General features: G+C 39.2%; 1 protein-coding gene across 12 annotated transcripts in view; it reads left to right on the forward strand.

The window, feature by feature from the left end:
- BAZ2B (bromodomain adjacent to zinc finger domain 2B) overlaps positions 1-15,237 on the forward strand; it is a 65,287-nt gene that overhangs the window by 4,908 nt on the left and 45,142 nt on the right. For all 12 annotated transcript variants that reach the window (XM_027695797.1, XM_027695804.1, XM_027695798.1 and 9 more), the window contains 3 exons: positions 7,750-7,905; positions 13,358-13,519; positions 14,607-14,800. In XM_027695797.1, coding sequence (XP_027551598.1) covers positions 7,752-7,905; positions 13,358-13,519; positions 14,607-14,800 — 510 coding nt within the window. In that variant the 5' untranslated portion in view covers positions 7,750-7,751. Of the gene's footprint in view, positions 1-7,749; positions 7,906-13,357; positions 13,520-14,606; positions 14,801-15,237 lie in introns of those variants that run through there.

Genomic DNA, 15,237 nt, shown 5'->3' on the forward strand with positions numbered 1-15,237 from the left:
AATGAAAGATTGACCTTTTACATAGAAACTGGAAACATGTTAAGCTGAACTGTTATGCACAAAAATAAAAACTAGTATTAATGCCAAGACAGTATAAAATATTGCAGTGATTCAGGCACATGGTGTGACTTTTGGGGATGGTCCTGTGCAGGGCTAAGGGTTGGACTCGATGATCCTTGTAGGTCCCTTCCAACTCAGCATATTCTGTGATTCTGTGATTTGTTTGTTCATTGGTTTTTGTTGGTTTTTTTGTTTGGTTGGTTGGTTGGTTGGATTTTTTTGAACAGAAAGGTTTGTAAAATGTTGTTTCTGAAATGATGAATCATTTGTTTCAGTTTGGTAACAAAATCTGTTGAAATTGCCTTGGATATTTACTAAACTGATGCCAGAGAATCTTTGCATTAGAATGTTCTTCAGAACTACTATTGTTTCAGCCTCTAAAGTCATGATGAGTCCAGGCTCTGCATGAATTTTAGGAGGTGCCAATACTTATTTTTTGTTTAACATCTGCTTACAAGTGTTGGGATACAGACACATAGTGCTGTCATCTCCACTCCATGAGCGATGTCTCCACGAGCCTTAACGTCTGCACTGTGCCACCGCCACCCTGCTGTCTAAATCCTGACTGCTTCTCTTCTCAGATGGGTGGATTGCACAGCTTTTCCACTGCTGGAAGTATCTTAGGGGATAGGGTTCCTCTCTTGTCACCTGATTGAAATTTGCTGTGCAGCAAGAAGTGACTTGGGCAGCTGCTTTTGTAGGGTGGCATTCATGGCTGCAAGTGTTTACATCTGTGTCAGAAGCTATCACCCATCTATTTTTTGTGTTTTGAGGGTGGTGGTGTCAACTTTTCCTTTCCTAACCCACTGTAGAAGTGAAAACAACAGAAGGTGAAGAGGTGCTTATTCTTAATAAAAGTGGTGACTGCAAAACATGCATGTATAAAGTTGATAGGCTCATACAGAATAACAGATATTGCAGATAGATTTGACTTCAGGAGAGTAGGTTTAAATTAGATATTAGGAAGAAATTCTTTACTATAAGGGTGGTGAGGCCCTGGCACAGGTTGGCCAGTGGAAGGTGTCCCTGCCTGTGGTGGAGTGTGTGTATAACGAGACGAGCTTTTAAGGTCCCTTCAAACCTGAACTGTTCTATGATTCTAATTATATATTTATTTAAACCAGACTCTTACTGTTGTTATTCTGGGTTTGAAATGTTTGCTTTAGGTAGACTCATGTCACTTCAACATTAAGTGCCTCTCTGCAGTGCTGTGTTGCCTCATGGGTACCTAGTGTGGCCATACACTTTTTGTGGTGCAAATTGGGTGGATTAGATTTCTTGCCTAGCATTATGCAGCTTTCAGGAATATATTCTGAGGTTTATCCATAAATGAGGCTTATGGGGGATTGTAACTTAACCTGACCTGTGTGCCCCTCCTCCCTCCATGGACTGTAAAGCAAGTGAATTATAATGCCTTATTCGTGAATATTCTTTCTTTACCATAATCATGAAGATTGTGAAACGTGTGAATGCAGAAGTATTCAAAGTGACATTTATTTTTAACTAAAAGGAACACCATTACTTGTAAAATAGGAGAAAATAAATTTTTGAGTTGCATCTAAATTTGCATGTATTGTTTAATGAGGAGTTTATCCTGTTGGATGGAGTCAAAAGAGATGCATTGTTTAAAATGTCATTTTATCCTGAATCTATTTTATAATGCCACTGTGTATTACCAAATAGTAGAATGGCAGCTGTATCCCTTCTCTGTTTCCATTTTTGCAGGCCAGTCCTGACTCAGTTATACCAAACTTAAGAGTTGGATCTGCTTTGAATTGGCTTTTAGTAAGTCACCTTATCTGGGTAAAGACTGTTGAAAAAACATTTATGGAATTGTGTTTGTGATTTCATGAATCTTTTCACTGCTGTGGAATCTGATACAATAAAACAGTGAGTTGTTATATCACTGAATCTGGTCTAGTATGAGGCAGGGGAGGTCTATAAAGCCCATTTAGAATGTCATGCTGGAACATACAGTCTGGTTCACACAGTGTAACTGGAGTAACGCATTAAGAGTATTTGTGAGTAGAAGTGTCTTTGTAGTTTGCATGATACCTATGAAACACAAGCCAATCTTACTGTTGATTTACTAAAAAAGGTTTTATTACGGTGGTTGATTTACTAAAAGAAATTTTGTTGTGGTGACTTTTTTCCCTGGAGAGCTTTATGTAAAGTGCTTAGAGTAAATTATTGAAAGTGACGTAATAACAGTGACATTCTGCAAAACTTGGAATATTTAGCAGCTGACTCGGCCTTTAAGGTTTGTACAGTATTTGAGAAATATAAAGTGGATCTCAGTAATTATATTGGCTCTTCTATTTGAGTTTAAACATCTCAATGTGTAAAACATTGCATCTCTAGTAGACTGTGGTCTAGCTCTAGCAGACCTGGTCAGCAGAGCAGGGAGCCTCTGGTGTTCCCAGGTGGTCTGTGGTGAGCTGCAGCCCTTCCTGTGGGGACCTCACTTCCCTCTCCGCCAGGTTTGGGGCAGGGCGCTTGCTTGTTTTGTGTATTGTTTCGCACACCACTGGTTTTATCCCTGCTCCTCCTTGGTTCTGTGGAACCCACGGATGCTACCTGGCCTGCTGAGTCACCTCCCAGCCAGCACCCAGGCTCTGCAGTCACCTCTTGAGCACTGACTTCTGGGGTATTTCTCATCTGTATGAACTCTGCTGTGCTGGACTGTCTGTCCGGAGAGACTCTGATGTGCTTCCCTTCAGCTGCTGCAAGATCTCTGGCCTCGGAGCTCTCACTGACACAAGAAGTAGCTGTGGACTGGTGGTATTATGATGTGACACAATTAAATACCTTGTGTAAGGCAAGAGAACACGAGATGTTGTGGAGCTCTTCCATAGTTATTTCAAATTTCCCATGGTAATTGAGGAAGACTGAAGCGCATTTTTACCCAACTTCTTTTTCACTGTGTTAGAGGTAATAATTGAAAGAATGAAGCAATACATGGGAGTGTAGAGGTTAAACTGGAATTTGGAGGTGAGTTAGTCTAGTGTTTAGATGTTTTCAAGACACAGTTAATAGTATTCATACATCCCAGCTAACATTGACAGGATGCCATTTTATCCATGATACTATCCTATGAAAGGAATTACTTGTTAATACCTGTTTAAAACTAAGAAAGGTTTGGGTTTTTTTCTGTGTTAGGGTACATTTCAGCAAAGGTTTTAAGCATAGAATAGATAGTTGATTTATTTTAAACAAATTTCAACTTGTTACATTTGAAAATGATTTGATTGTTGTTTCCTTTAGTAAACATTTAACTGGTTTTAATGTTTCTTTTTATTAAGCATTAGTAATTTTTTTCTTTTTTTATTTTTCCCCAGAAAAGACAACATTTTGCTTGTGTAAAGCTTCATGTTCTTCCCTTCTTTGTTCCTTTTTACTGAGAGGTTGCTTTCTGTTTTCATTGGCTTCAGTTGCATTAATGATTATTATTCACTATGAAAAAATCTTGGAAAATAACTGGAGTTTCAGGCAAGGCATTGAGAAGAACTGACACATATCACTACACCTGGAAAATAAAAAAGTAGTTTTTTTCCTAGCTTTATTTATTGATTTTCTCTTTTACAAATATGAGAAATTAAAAAACAATCATGAAAGTTCATCTTAAGTATTGACTGACAAAATACATTGCAATGGAACTAATGTCTAATTTATACTTGAGGTTAAAAATAACATGGATCTGCTGTAACTGGTGTGGACTTTTTTTAGTCACAGAACGCATTAGGTCTACAGTGTAATTATTGCTGATCCTGACTAATGACTGTTTCGGGGATTATCTCTTTTGGAGTCAGCCATCTGCTGTGGTTAGAGTAATTAACTAAACATAATTAAGGGTTGACTTAGTTTGAAATCAGAAGTATGTATGTCTCTAGGAAAAGAATATAATTTCTTCAGTTCAGAATAATTCAGAAATACCAATATTCCAGTTCTCTATTAAAGACTTAAGCAGCTAAATTAGAGGTTGAAAAAGCACCTTCTCAAAAATACCTCCCAGCTCCCTGCAAACTGAAATAAGAGGGGTGGGGGAGAGGAAGAAGGGGAGCCTTAAAAGGGCAGTTTATTACTGTTCTCCCTGTTCTTATGTGATCCTGTGTTACCAGTTCAAACAGATGGCTTATGTTGGTTAAAAGCTTGCAAGTAAAGCTAAATTTACATTTCTGTATTAAAAAAAGTATTGATTTGCCAAGGATATCTTCCTATTTGTGACTCAAATATGGATTGCTTGTAGGTGGTTCTTAGCTATGCTTATTTATAAAACACATTAGATGGTCACGTCTGAGGAACTCCAGGCCTGTCAGCCTGACCTCAGTGCCTGGGAAGGTTATGGAGCAGATCATCCTGAGTGCCATCACATGGCATGTACAGGACAATGAGGGGATCAGGCCCAGGCTGGAGGCCCCTCGAGGGCTGCGTCCAGTTCTGGGCCCCTCACTGGGGCAAGAAGGACATGGAGGGGCTGGAGCGTGTGCAGGGAAGGGAACGGAGCTGGGAAGGGTCTGGAGCAGCAGGAGGGGCTGAGGGAGCTGGGGGGGCTCAGCCTGGAGAAAAGGAGGCTCAGAGGGGACCTTCTTGCTCTCTGCAACTCCCTGATGGGAGAGGGGAGCCGGGGGGAAGTCAGGCTGTGCTCCCAGGGAACAAGGGACAGGAAAAATGGAAATGGCCTCAAGCTGTGCCAGAGGAAGTTCAAGTTGGACATCAGGAGGAATTTCTTCACAGAAAGAGTGGTGAGGCCTTGGCAGGGGCTGCCCAGGGAGGTTTGGAGTGCCCAGCCCTGGAGGTGTCCCAGGAAGGCCTGGCCGTGGCACTCAGTGCTCTGGGCTGGGGGACAAGGTGGGCATCGGGCACAGGGGAGACTCCATGGGCTGGGAGGGCTTTTCCAACCATTTAGGTTGCCTTCTGTGATTCTGTGGTAAAGACTTATTTTAATGCTGTATTATTCTACACAACATTACAGATTTATTTTTTTTTTAGAAATTCGAGAGTTCTGGATTTTTTTGAGAGGGAACGTAAGTAAAATAAGAAGTGTCAATCCTGAGTTTTGAATGAAGTTTGCATTAAAGCTTAGAAGGACCTCCCCTTTTACGAGTGATTACTGCAGTAGTGCCATTTGGATGTGTTTCTAATTCTCCTTATGCTATCTGTAAATACAGTAAATTCACGTAGCCATACTTAAAACAATGAGTACCAAAATATAACAAATTTGTATTTGTACAAGGAATGCTTGTTGGGCTTAAATAGGTTCTGTCATTCATAGTAACTAAAAAAATACTTAGTCATAATTATTTGTGTCTATTTATAGATCTCTAGATACTAAGAATAGTACATTTTTTGTAGCACGAAATAACGCATGTGTTTGCAAATGCTATAGACTTACTGCAGATGCAAACTTAAACTATAATCCCTTTTGAAAGGGATTTTTATTAATTATTATCCTCAAGAATAATTCTAAAGTTTAGTGGACATACATGTACGTAATATGTGGTATACACAGTATTTTTCAGTGGCCTGCCTCCACAGAGTAGCAGTTTAGATGAATTATAGTCACAGATCACTAAAAATCCATGTATTCTTTACCTGTGGATAGAAAATGTTTAATTGGAGGAAAGTATGCATTTAAGAGTTCAGAATTAAAAGCTAAAATGTTTAATAATATTTTTCCTTCATAAATTACCTGAAGGAAATAGGTTTTGTGTTTCTGCTGTTGTTCGGAAGTGAATGGTCATAGCCCTCATATTCAGTATATTAGTAGATACTTTTTTTTGGTGACATATGAGTGTAAGTAGTTGATTTTTCTGTGTTTGCAGAAAAAAAAATAGTTTTCTTCTGCATGTGTGAAAATGATGTGTGATAAATTGGGCTGTAAAGACTGAAATCAGTGAAGTCTCTGGGTGTTGTGGTGGGCAGAGCGGCTGTTGGCAGGTGGTGCAGAGGGTGGGCAGTTCTGTGTGCCAGACTGTACCTCCCGTGCCAGCAGAGTTTTCACTTTGCCAGAGCACTGCCTCTTGTTCTGCCAGCAAAGCCTGGACACTTCTCCGCTACACAGAAGTGGCCGTGTATAAAAACTATTAGTGATGAGGAATTAACAATTTAGTTAAAATGGGCACAGTGTATCTTCACAATGTTTTGTGTATTTCTCCATGGATTTTGCTTTTGTATTTGCTTTGTCTTTTTAAGATTCAATTTTAGTGACTGAGAGGAACCAAGGATACTGCATCTTTCTGGAGTTGCAGATAACAGCTTTTATGCTGGCTTTCCAAGGGAGCATTTGGGAAGTCACTGTTGAATATAACTTTAGATTAGAAGTGCTGTTTAACACAGCAGTTTTCTAAATTGTTTAAAATAGAACTTGGAAAAGTGGATCTTTCTTGTGTACTTGGCATTATGTTTTACAGGTACTGGGAGTGAGATTTTGTAGCAGTTGTTTGACTTAGGCTCAGTACTTGCCCCCCTCGCTTTCCAGTGGTAAATCTGAGAAAGGGTGTTGCCTCTGTTCCTGGGAGACTCCAGCACAGGAGCTGGTTTCTTGGGAGTTTCCCTGTTCGGAGTTCAATGTGCTTAGTCTCGTTGCTTCTTTAATAATACAGGGACTCTGAGAAGATTTCTTCCCCACCTTATACTCTGATCCTGACTCACCATCAACTGACGCTCTGGCAGATTTAGTCAGACAGTCTGTTGATGCTGCTGCCACTGTGCTAAGACATCACTGGCTTGACTGCATTTTTTAAGTATTTGAGAAACTACTTCTCAACAACTAGTGTTTTTAAGAATAATTTTACTGTCTGTTTTCCTTAAAATTACACATGCTTGTTCAGTGAAATAAGTCTGGTAACTTTTGATTTAGACAATTCTTGGCACAAATAAAAATGTCTTATTTTGTATGAGAAGCTCATGAGGAAACAACAACAAAAGAACCCCCTACCGACTTACAGGAGTTCTTATATTTATACTACCTTACCATAATTACCGTGCCTTTCCTTAAATTAAGAGTCTACAATATGGACTTTTTGGCACATACTGCAGGTTCTTTAAAGCAGGTGTTTGCCAGAGAGCAGCAAGAGCAGGGCTGCTCTGCAAGGAGGGACAGGCTGGCAGTTGAGGATTATGCAGGCAGGGCTCTTCCTGGCTCCGGCACAGTCCCACAGGATCTGGACGCTGCTGGTCACAGAGTTAGACATTATAATGGAACCTGTCAGGCCCAGGGCCCATCTCTGGTGTTTTCTGATCAGGAGTGGCAGAAGATGGGAGCTGATGCTGTCCTAGAGGAAAGCTAGAACGTGAGACATGGGATCTTGGCAGGAGGGCTGGGCATGGGCAGGCTGCAGAGTGTGGGCTGGCTCTGGCAGGGGCTGAAGGGGCCAAGCTGGGCTGAGCTGAGCTGGAGCTCCCTGGCACAGAGCATGGGTAGTGGTCCCAGCTGAGGCCGTAGGCCTTCAGGTAGAAGTGTGATCGAACTCTGAACAGCACTGCCCCATTCCCTTAATGCTGCGACTGTGCTGGGTTCCCTGATGGCTGGGGGCTGGTAGTGGGATGGACTTCTCATGTGAAGGTCTCGTAGGAACCTCTCAAGAATTTCGTGCAGACCCTGAGACACAGTTAGCACAAACAATCCTGTAGTCCCTCGTGATTTCCTTTCCTGCCGTGGAGGAGAGCCATTTCTCTTCTCTCTTACAGATATGGAGTCTGGAGAGCGGTTAACGGCGCCATCAGTCTCTTCTGCTGCAGCTGCTTCCACTCCAGCATCATCCACACCATCGGGAGCTTCCGAAGGATCCAAAGGTGGCCTTTCCACTGGAGCTGCGACACTGAGTTCCACAATCAGCACATGTGGTAAAAATGACTCGAGTCTATATTGTGGTGTAATTTTAGTGTTGTCAATGTTTGTAATTATTATTACAAGTCAAATATAAAATGGTTGCACACATGCATCAGAGAAAAATGTTTGAGGTTTTTTTGTTTTGCCAAGCAACATTCGTTTTCTGTGAATACATTTTACGTAGTACTTATTTATAGAAGGATTGAAATTAATTAAAAATTGCCTCTTTAAAATGTGAAAAAATTTCAGTTCACAAGGCTGCCTTGAAAGCAAGGATCAAGTGAAGGGTTGATCTAGCAAACTCTATGCCACTTTCAGATTAAGATCTAATAATCAGCTTTGTGAATATACATCATGTTCTCAGCATTCAAGCCCAACCTATACTGTATTTTTATATTTGGATGAATAGTTTCTTATAATGGAACTTGAAATTGAAAAGGTCTTGGATAGTCTTGACTAGAATGAAACATCTTGTCTTGAATCACAAACATGTATAAAAGATTTCTCCATGCAAGAATCTAATTTTTTGTGAATGAAACTCATATTTCAACTGAATGATGCCTATGTTATCCACAGAACAAGACATGGTAAATTACTCTTCCCTGCTGCTTCTCTCTTCACTTTTGAAGAGATGATCTTTTTTTTTTGAGAACATTCTTTTTGTTAGCCTGGGTATTACTGATTCTTATGACATATATTGTAAATAGAAGTTTTTTCATCTTAAATTCATGGTAATCCACTGCTTTCAGAACAAACTTGGTTCTTGCAGTAGAGTGAGCAAAAATGTATTCTACAAATTGAAAAAATCTTCTGCCCTGATAGTACAGAGTGAGTAGATTCCAAGTGCCCTCCTACATCCTGCACGTGTTCGTTTGCAGCTGCCCCAGGAAGAAAAGCAGGAACAAGAATGTCTGTGTAGCTAGAGTTATGTCTCACCTGTTTAGTTTAATTTCTCTAAAATCAGCCAGAAGAATTTTTGACTAAGACTCCTAATGAATAAATAACGACGTATCATATTTTTCAGTCCTCCACTGCAAATGCAGCTCCAAAATAATTTTTTGGCTGTGTTCATTAGCCTGTGCTATTTGAATTGGTTCTCAGTGGTGGTCCCCAGAATGTAGCAGGAGTTCATTAGCGTGTGGCTATAAATGTGCAGTTCCATCCTGAGGATTTCTGTGACTCCTTTACCTCTCCTTGCTGCTTTTGCTTTGTAGATATTACAGGATGTAATTTTGTATGTCCTGTAACATTGCATGTATATATAAGATATATGTTTGGTCTGCCAAAATTCATTAAGACCGAAGAGATGAATCATGTAATAAAGATCCTCAACTGTCAGTTTTAGTCTTCACTAGAAAACCCCAGAACTTCTTCAGTAAAGGACTTTGAAAAATTCTGTTCTCAACCTTTATTTTAAAAAAAAGTTTCATTTCTGTCTGGTAGGTAATAGTCGTAAAGACTGATAGTAATTCTCAGGATTCATTTTTTTGGTGGTCAGATCCTTTGCCTGGCTGCATCTGATGCTTAAGAACATATATATTTTGTCAAAGACACTTTGTCTTCCTAAAACCAAGCTGGAATGTAGCTCACTCTGTGCTGTCCCATCAGTTTTATTTCTGAGTATATCTGTTTCTGTGCTGGCACAGTGCACTGTGGTTACTGTTGTATCCACTCAGAAAAGGTATAGGCTGTCCCAGAGAAATCCCACAGAGGTGTTTATGCTGTCAGCCAGCCAAAGACTTTACCTGTGAATGACCCATGGCTGGAATGGCAACTTCAGTGAGATTCCTGAATGTACAAGCTACTCTGTAGCCAAGGTAGACTAATATTTTAGCCTGTTCCTAAACTGAGGTGTTCTTCACTTCTGTGATATTTAAAAAACCCCCATGAATGTCTGTCAATCTCAATCTGATAATTAAATTATCTTAAAATTTAAAAATGCATTTCTCTAGTATCTAATAAAATAATTTTTTAAGAATGAGCAATTATTCTTACTAAGAGAAGGTAAAGGCATCTTAATCTATGCATTAGATTAGAGAGGTTCTTTTAATTCCAGTTTATCTCTTTATTTTCTTTGCAGCAATCAATAGTCTACTAAGTAGTTTCTGCAATAAATTTGATTACATATTCTGTCAGGTCCCCACAGTACATGGTGAGTTAGGACAGGGAGTCTTTATGCTCTGCCAGGGAGATTAGACTACAAATAAATTATTTTGGCATATTCCCAGGTCAAAAAGACAAAGCACCTGTGTGAAACCATTATGGAATATATCACATACTGTTAGTTTAATTAGTTAATACAGACTAGTTGCTGAATAATTAAAGCATTCTAATCAAGTAAACAGGAACTTAACTTGCTTTCTTCTTGTTCACCCATTGCTGGAAATAAGAAGACACATTGGAAAAGTAAATTGACTCGGGAAAGAGGTTTAAATTCACCCTCACAAGAATGTTAGCAACTTTGAAAGAATATAAATCAACAGCTTTTTCTCATATGAGAACCATAGTTCAGTGGTTTGTGTCTATAAGAGTTGCCATGTTATGGATACTTTTTAAAATGCAGCTTAGGGGGTCTGTGCTCTGTGTATATTCATTATATTCTTACCTCCTCAGAGTAAATCATCTGCAGTGTTTGTGCCTAAATTATATATCAGCTTTCTCAGTAGTGTGCAGTTTTGTCAATCCCTTTCTAAAATTTCTTTCTTTTTTTTTTTGTTTTTAGCAAATTAGTACAAGTCTAGCATCTTTTAGGAAAGTTGAAGAATGAGTCCTTGTGTGTTTGGTTCTGTGAGAGCATATTTGGAGTTTATTAAAATGCTTTGTGGTTTTGAGGTGCTTTACTGAGATATGCAGTGCTTTTCATTTAAATGAAGAGATTTTTGATGTTTCTCTATTTGTATGAAGGCTTTTGTTTTTCAAACCAGTGTTGGACTGGATCATGTTACTTATGTATGTATAAACCATTTCCAGCCTTTTCCATGCTTTACAGCTTTGTACACTGAGAGACCAGTACTAGGAAATCACTCACATAAGTAGTTTGGAATCATGCATACAGGGAGTTAGGAAGACTCACTGGTGTTGGAAGGCATGTAGAACACAAACTTTGCTACCACTGTAATGATTGAAAGACAACAGAGAGAGGAGGAAAATACACAGTACTTTCTGTCACCCCAAGCAGTTCTCAGATTTGCTGTGTAAGGTGGAATTCCCTTAAATACCACATTATTTTTGTATTTCTGCTGGTTGGCACATTGATGCTTTGTGTTTATTTAAGTATTTATTCCTTTTTAGCTCTTTTGAAAAGCTTGTATTGCACCATGAAGTTCATTAATATTAACAAAGGCATTCACAGTTATCATTCCTTGTTACTAAGAGACTGGCATTGTTGAAATGTACGTTGCCCTTTGGAGTAACGCTTTCAGTCATTATCTGTGCAGTGGCCAGTAGAATTTCAAAAGCTGAGCTCAAAAATATTTAACCTATTTGAAGTAAGGCAAGAATGTTAAGGAGTGAGGTTTAATATGAGTCTTAGTTATGTGGAGCATGTCTGAGGTAAGTTAGTAACCTGAAGAGCAAATTTAATAGGAAAAATTAAGGAACTAATAGAATTAATTGCTAAACAGACTGTTAGTGTTTTCATCCAGTCAGAAAGTGGGAAAATGCCATTACAGTTCAGTTTATTATTACAAGACTTTGTTTCCATTTTTTCTTTGTTTTATTTTTTCCATGTTTTTAAATGTGTATTTAAAAATGGATGGCTTCTCTTTTCTGGACACATTAGATAATGGCTTAGGTAGCACACAATGCATCTTTTTATAAGGCCATAGTAATGTGTAATGTAGTGTAAAGTTATCAACTCTTTTTTTTTGTATGATGAAGAAAGATGGTGAACAATCTCAAAAGATGTTTTAAATGTCTTCAAAGTATTATGAAACCTTGCAATGCAGTGTTGCTCATCAGCATCATTAAGAATCACCACTGTGTTCTGTGAGAGGGAAGCATTGTGGAAGAAAATACAGAAATGAGGTTTGGGTTGGTTGTGGTGGATTTTGGGGTTTTTTTTGGTGATAATTTACAAGCTGATGTTTAAGACATTTGAACTACGTTCAGCAAATGTACAACTGAAATACAATGCATTCAAACTCAGGTCAAAAGTATAAGGAAATACTGTACACATCACCTGCCATAGTTAGCATCAGTGCAGTTAAGGGCAAATGAATTCGTGCTTTGGAGGAAGGAAAAAAAAGCACGTGAACCAGAAATTTGAAATCAGTAAGAGGAATTTCCCTGCACTGTGTATGTAATATTTCCATTATGTTACTTTGTAGTTGCTAATAAATAAATTCCTAGTGAGTACCCTTGTGTTCTGAACACCCAGCATGATGAGGTACTGCAGTCAGGACACCGTTCCAGAATTATATACACTAACACAGTAATAACATTTCAAATGTCTAGAAGGAGAAGTAGGATTAACAAGCAAGATCAAGTAATGGTTTTTGTGTAAGAGTCCACCAGAAGCGTGGTCAGTTTGCAAGAGTCTTTGTTGATAATGTGAGTCTTATGTGAGTCTCTTGGTAAACAGGGAATGTTTGGTCTTATGCTCTCTTTTTTGCTGCACTGCTGTTGGTATTAACGTATGGCACAAATGAACTTACTGTTCTTTGATGTCAGTCTTTTCCTGCTTTTCCTTTCCATTAGCAACTGGTCTGTTCTGGTTATGTATGCCTTTATATCTGGGAATTCCATGCTTTGTCTTCCATCCCCGTGTTCAGGCTATCTTAAAAATTGAAGTTTAACTGTGGAACTCCACAGGAGTTTCCTTTATCAGGATTATAGAATTTCTGGTCCTTTGTTTTTTGTCTCTCATCTATGTTATTATAAATTCTTGCCTTGTCCTAAGTTATGAACATGTGCTGACTTGCTGTACTGTGCTTGCTCTCTTCTGTTCTGTCCTTTCCCACCCAACCTTCCAGGTGTGCAGCAGCTCAAATAAACTCTCTTTACTTCTTTCTGGTCACTTCCTCTTTTCTTTTTCCTTTTCACTTTTTTTCCTTTCTGCATTAGATTCACTCTCCTTACTGTTTAAGGTATGCACAGCTCCACCTATGCTTAGGTTTTACCTGTAATTTTTACAATCCAGTTCATCTAGCTGTGTTGTTTTTTTCTCTCTTGTATTTATTTTCAGAATGCATTTAAATAAAGCTGCTGACTTTAATGCCTTAAGACCAGAGTTGTTGTGGGAAATGTGTGTCATTTGAGAAGTTCCAAACTGTTTTGTTTTACCTCTAGATTTAATAAATCTACTTGCTTGCTCTCTATCTCTCTTGATATCCAAATGAATGCATGTATATATATATATCACATATTATATATATGTATATATATGTATATGCAATATACTTACTGAAATATTGCAATACACAGTTTAAACAACTGAAGTTTGTTTTCGTTTCCTTTGTGGTGCAGAGTGGTGGCGAACAGCAGACACGCACTCTCGTCCCGGGGCAGCTTTTTTCCCACCACTCTTGGGAATTCCACCACTGTTTGCACCTGCTGCACAGAATCATGATCCTGCTTCATTCCACTCAAGAACTACGGGAAAAAGTAGTCGGAGCAGTACAGACAAAGGTAATGGCTGCAGTTGTGGAGGGAATAATCATGTTGAACTTCTGCACATGCAGAATTTGGAATTTGAGCTTTACCTTTGATCATTCTTCCCATTTGTAAACAGTTCTGTAAAAATTGATCCTGTTAGCTAAGCATGAGACATACAGGTGTGAGCTTTCAATAACAGAATATTCTTTTGCTAATATTTCCCTCCCTCTTCTTCCTTAGATACTGTGTCTGGGACTGAGTAGTAGGGAAAGGTTTTCTTATAAAGTTTGCAGTTTCTTTGAGAGGCCTTGCAGAGTGACTTCTGTTCCTGTACACATCTGAAGTAGGCACCAGGCCTTGTTTGTGGGGAGCATGGAGGGAGGGATTGCTGTGGCTGCAGGGTATTGCTGAAAAGAGCCCCAGGACAGCATGTTCTTGCACTTCAGTATTTATGTGGTATTGCACGCCTTTGGAAGATGTGAGATACAGTGGTTTGGTGTTTGATACTAGATCTGCTCAGCTTAGAGGAGAGGAGGCTGAGGATGACCTCATTGCTGTCTGTGGTTCCTCAGGATAGGGGTGGAGAAGGAGGTGCTGGGTCTCAGCTCTCAGGTGTCTGGTGAGAGGACACGAAATGGTGTAAAGCTGCGGTGGAGAGTTCACGTGGAAAATGTTCACAGAGAGGGTGAACAGGGTCATTTGGACAGAGCTCCTAGATCTGTGGTTTAACTTTTAAGTTGTCCTATGTGGAGTCAGGAGTTGGACTTGATGATCCTGACTGGTCCCTTCCAACTCAGCATATTCTATGATTCTATGACTTGAAAATGGACAATTTCAGATTTTTTTTCTCCCCTCTCCCCCCACCCCGCATCCCTTACAGCATTAATTGTGTTTGTCCTTTAAATCTTGGGTGTTCTGTATGTTTAAACTAAATTAACTCCAAATTGAAGTGACACTTGGATAACAAATTTTTGGTATATGTGGGGAGTAACCTGTAAGTAGTCTAGTATGTTGTTATGTGTTTATGGAAGCTAGGTTAGTGTGACTGGAGCATCTCAAAGAAAGTATCTGCTACTTCAGATTTGTTTGAAGTGTCACTTTGTAAATCTGTCATCTTCAGGTGTGAATGGATCACTGAATGGGAGCAGTACCACTGCAGTGTCTGCTGTCAGCACGTCTGTGCTCTCCACGAGCATTGCAACGTCAGCAGGACAAGGGAAAGCTGTGACCTCAGGAGCAGGAGGGCGCAAATACAACCAGGAGCAAAGCAAAGTTCAGCTTCTGGACACCAGGGCTGACAAAATCAAAGATAAGGTAAATACACAGAAAGAAACTGAAGATTCGGACAAAAATTGACATAAGTGTTCTGCAAACAGTAGCATTTTTAAACGTTCTTTCTGAGCGCAAAATGTTTTGGGTTCTTCCTCTCTTTGCCTGTTTTTATTTTTTTTTTCTTTTTAAATTTCAGTCAACATGCTTGTCAGCATTGCTGTCTTCTCCTTTGTGCAACCATTTGTCTTGAAGTGTAAATTGTGTATTATTGATAGACTTTCTTTTGATGTGGGCACTGTTTTTAGACTCCAGTTTCACTTGATTAAATACTGAGTTGCTGTAAGTGAATGGACTAGATGCCAAGTAGCTTTCTTGAGAGTGTTTTGTTCTGTATCTTAACATTTAAGTTTTCTGTCTGGTGCAGATAAGTTTCAGGTTCTCAATGGTTTTGTTTCCTAAGTTCTATTTGTAAATTTTCT

The sequence above is a fragment of the Neopelma chrysocephalum genome, unplaced genomic scaffold, assembly GCF_003984885.1.
Source record: "Neopelma chrysocephalum unplaced genomic scaffold, ASM398488v2 Primary Assembly neopelma1_103b, whole genome shotgun sequence".
In the NCBI taxonomy this organism is placed as follows: domain Eukaryota; kingdom Metazoa; phylum Chordata; class Aves; order Passeriformes; family Pipridae; genus Neopelma; species Neopelma chrysocephalum.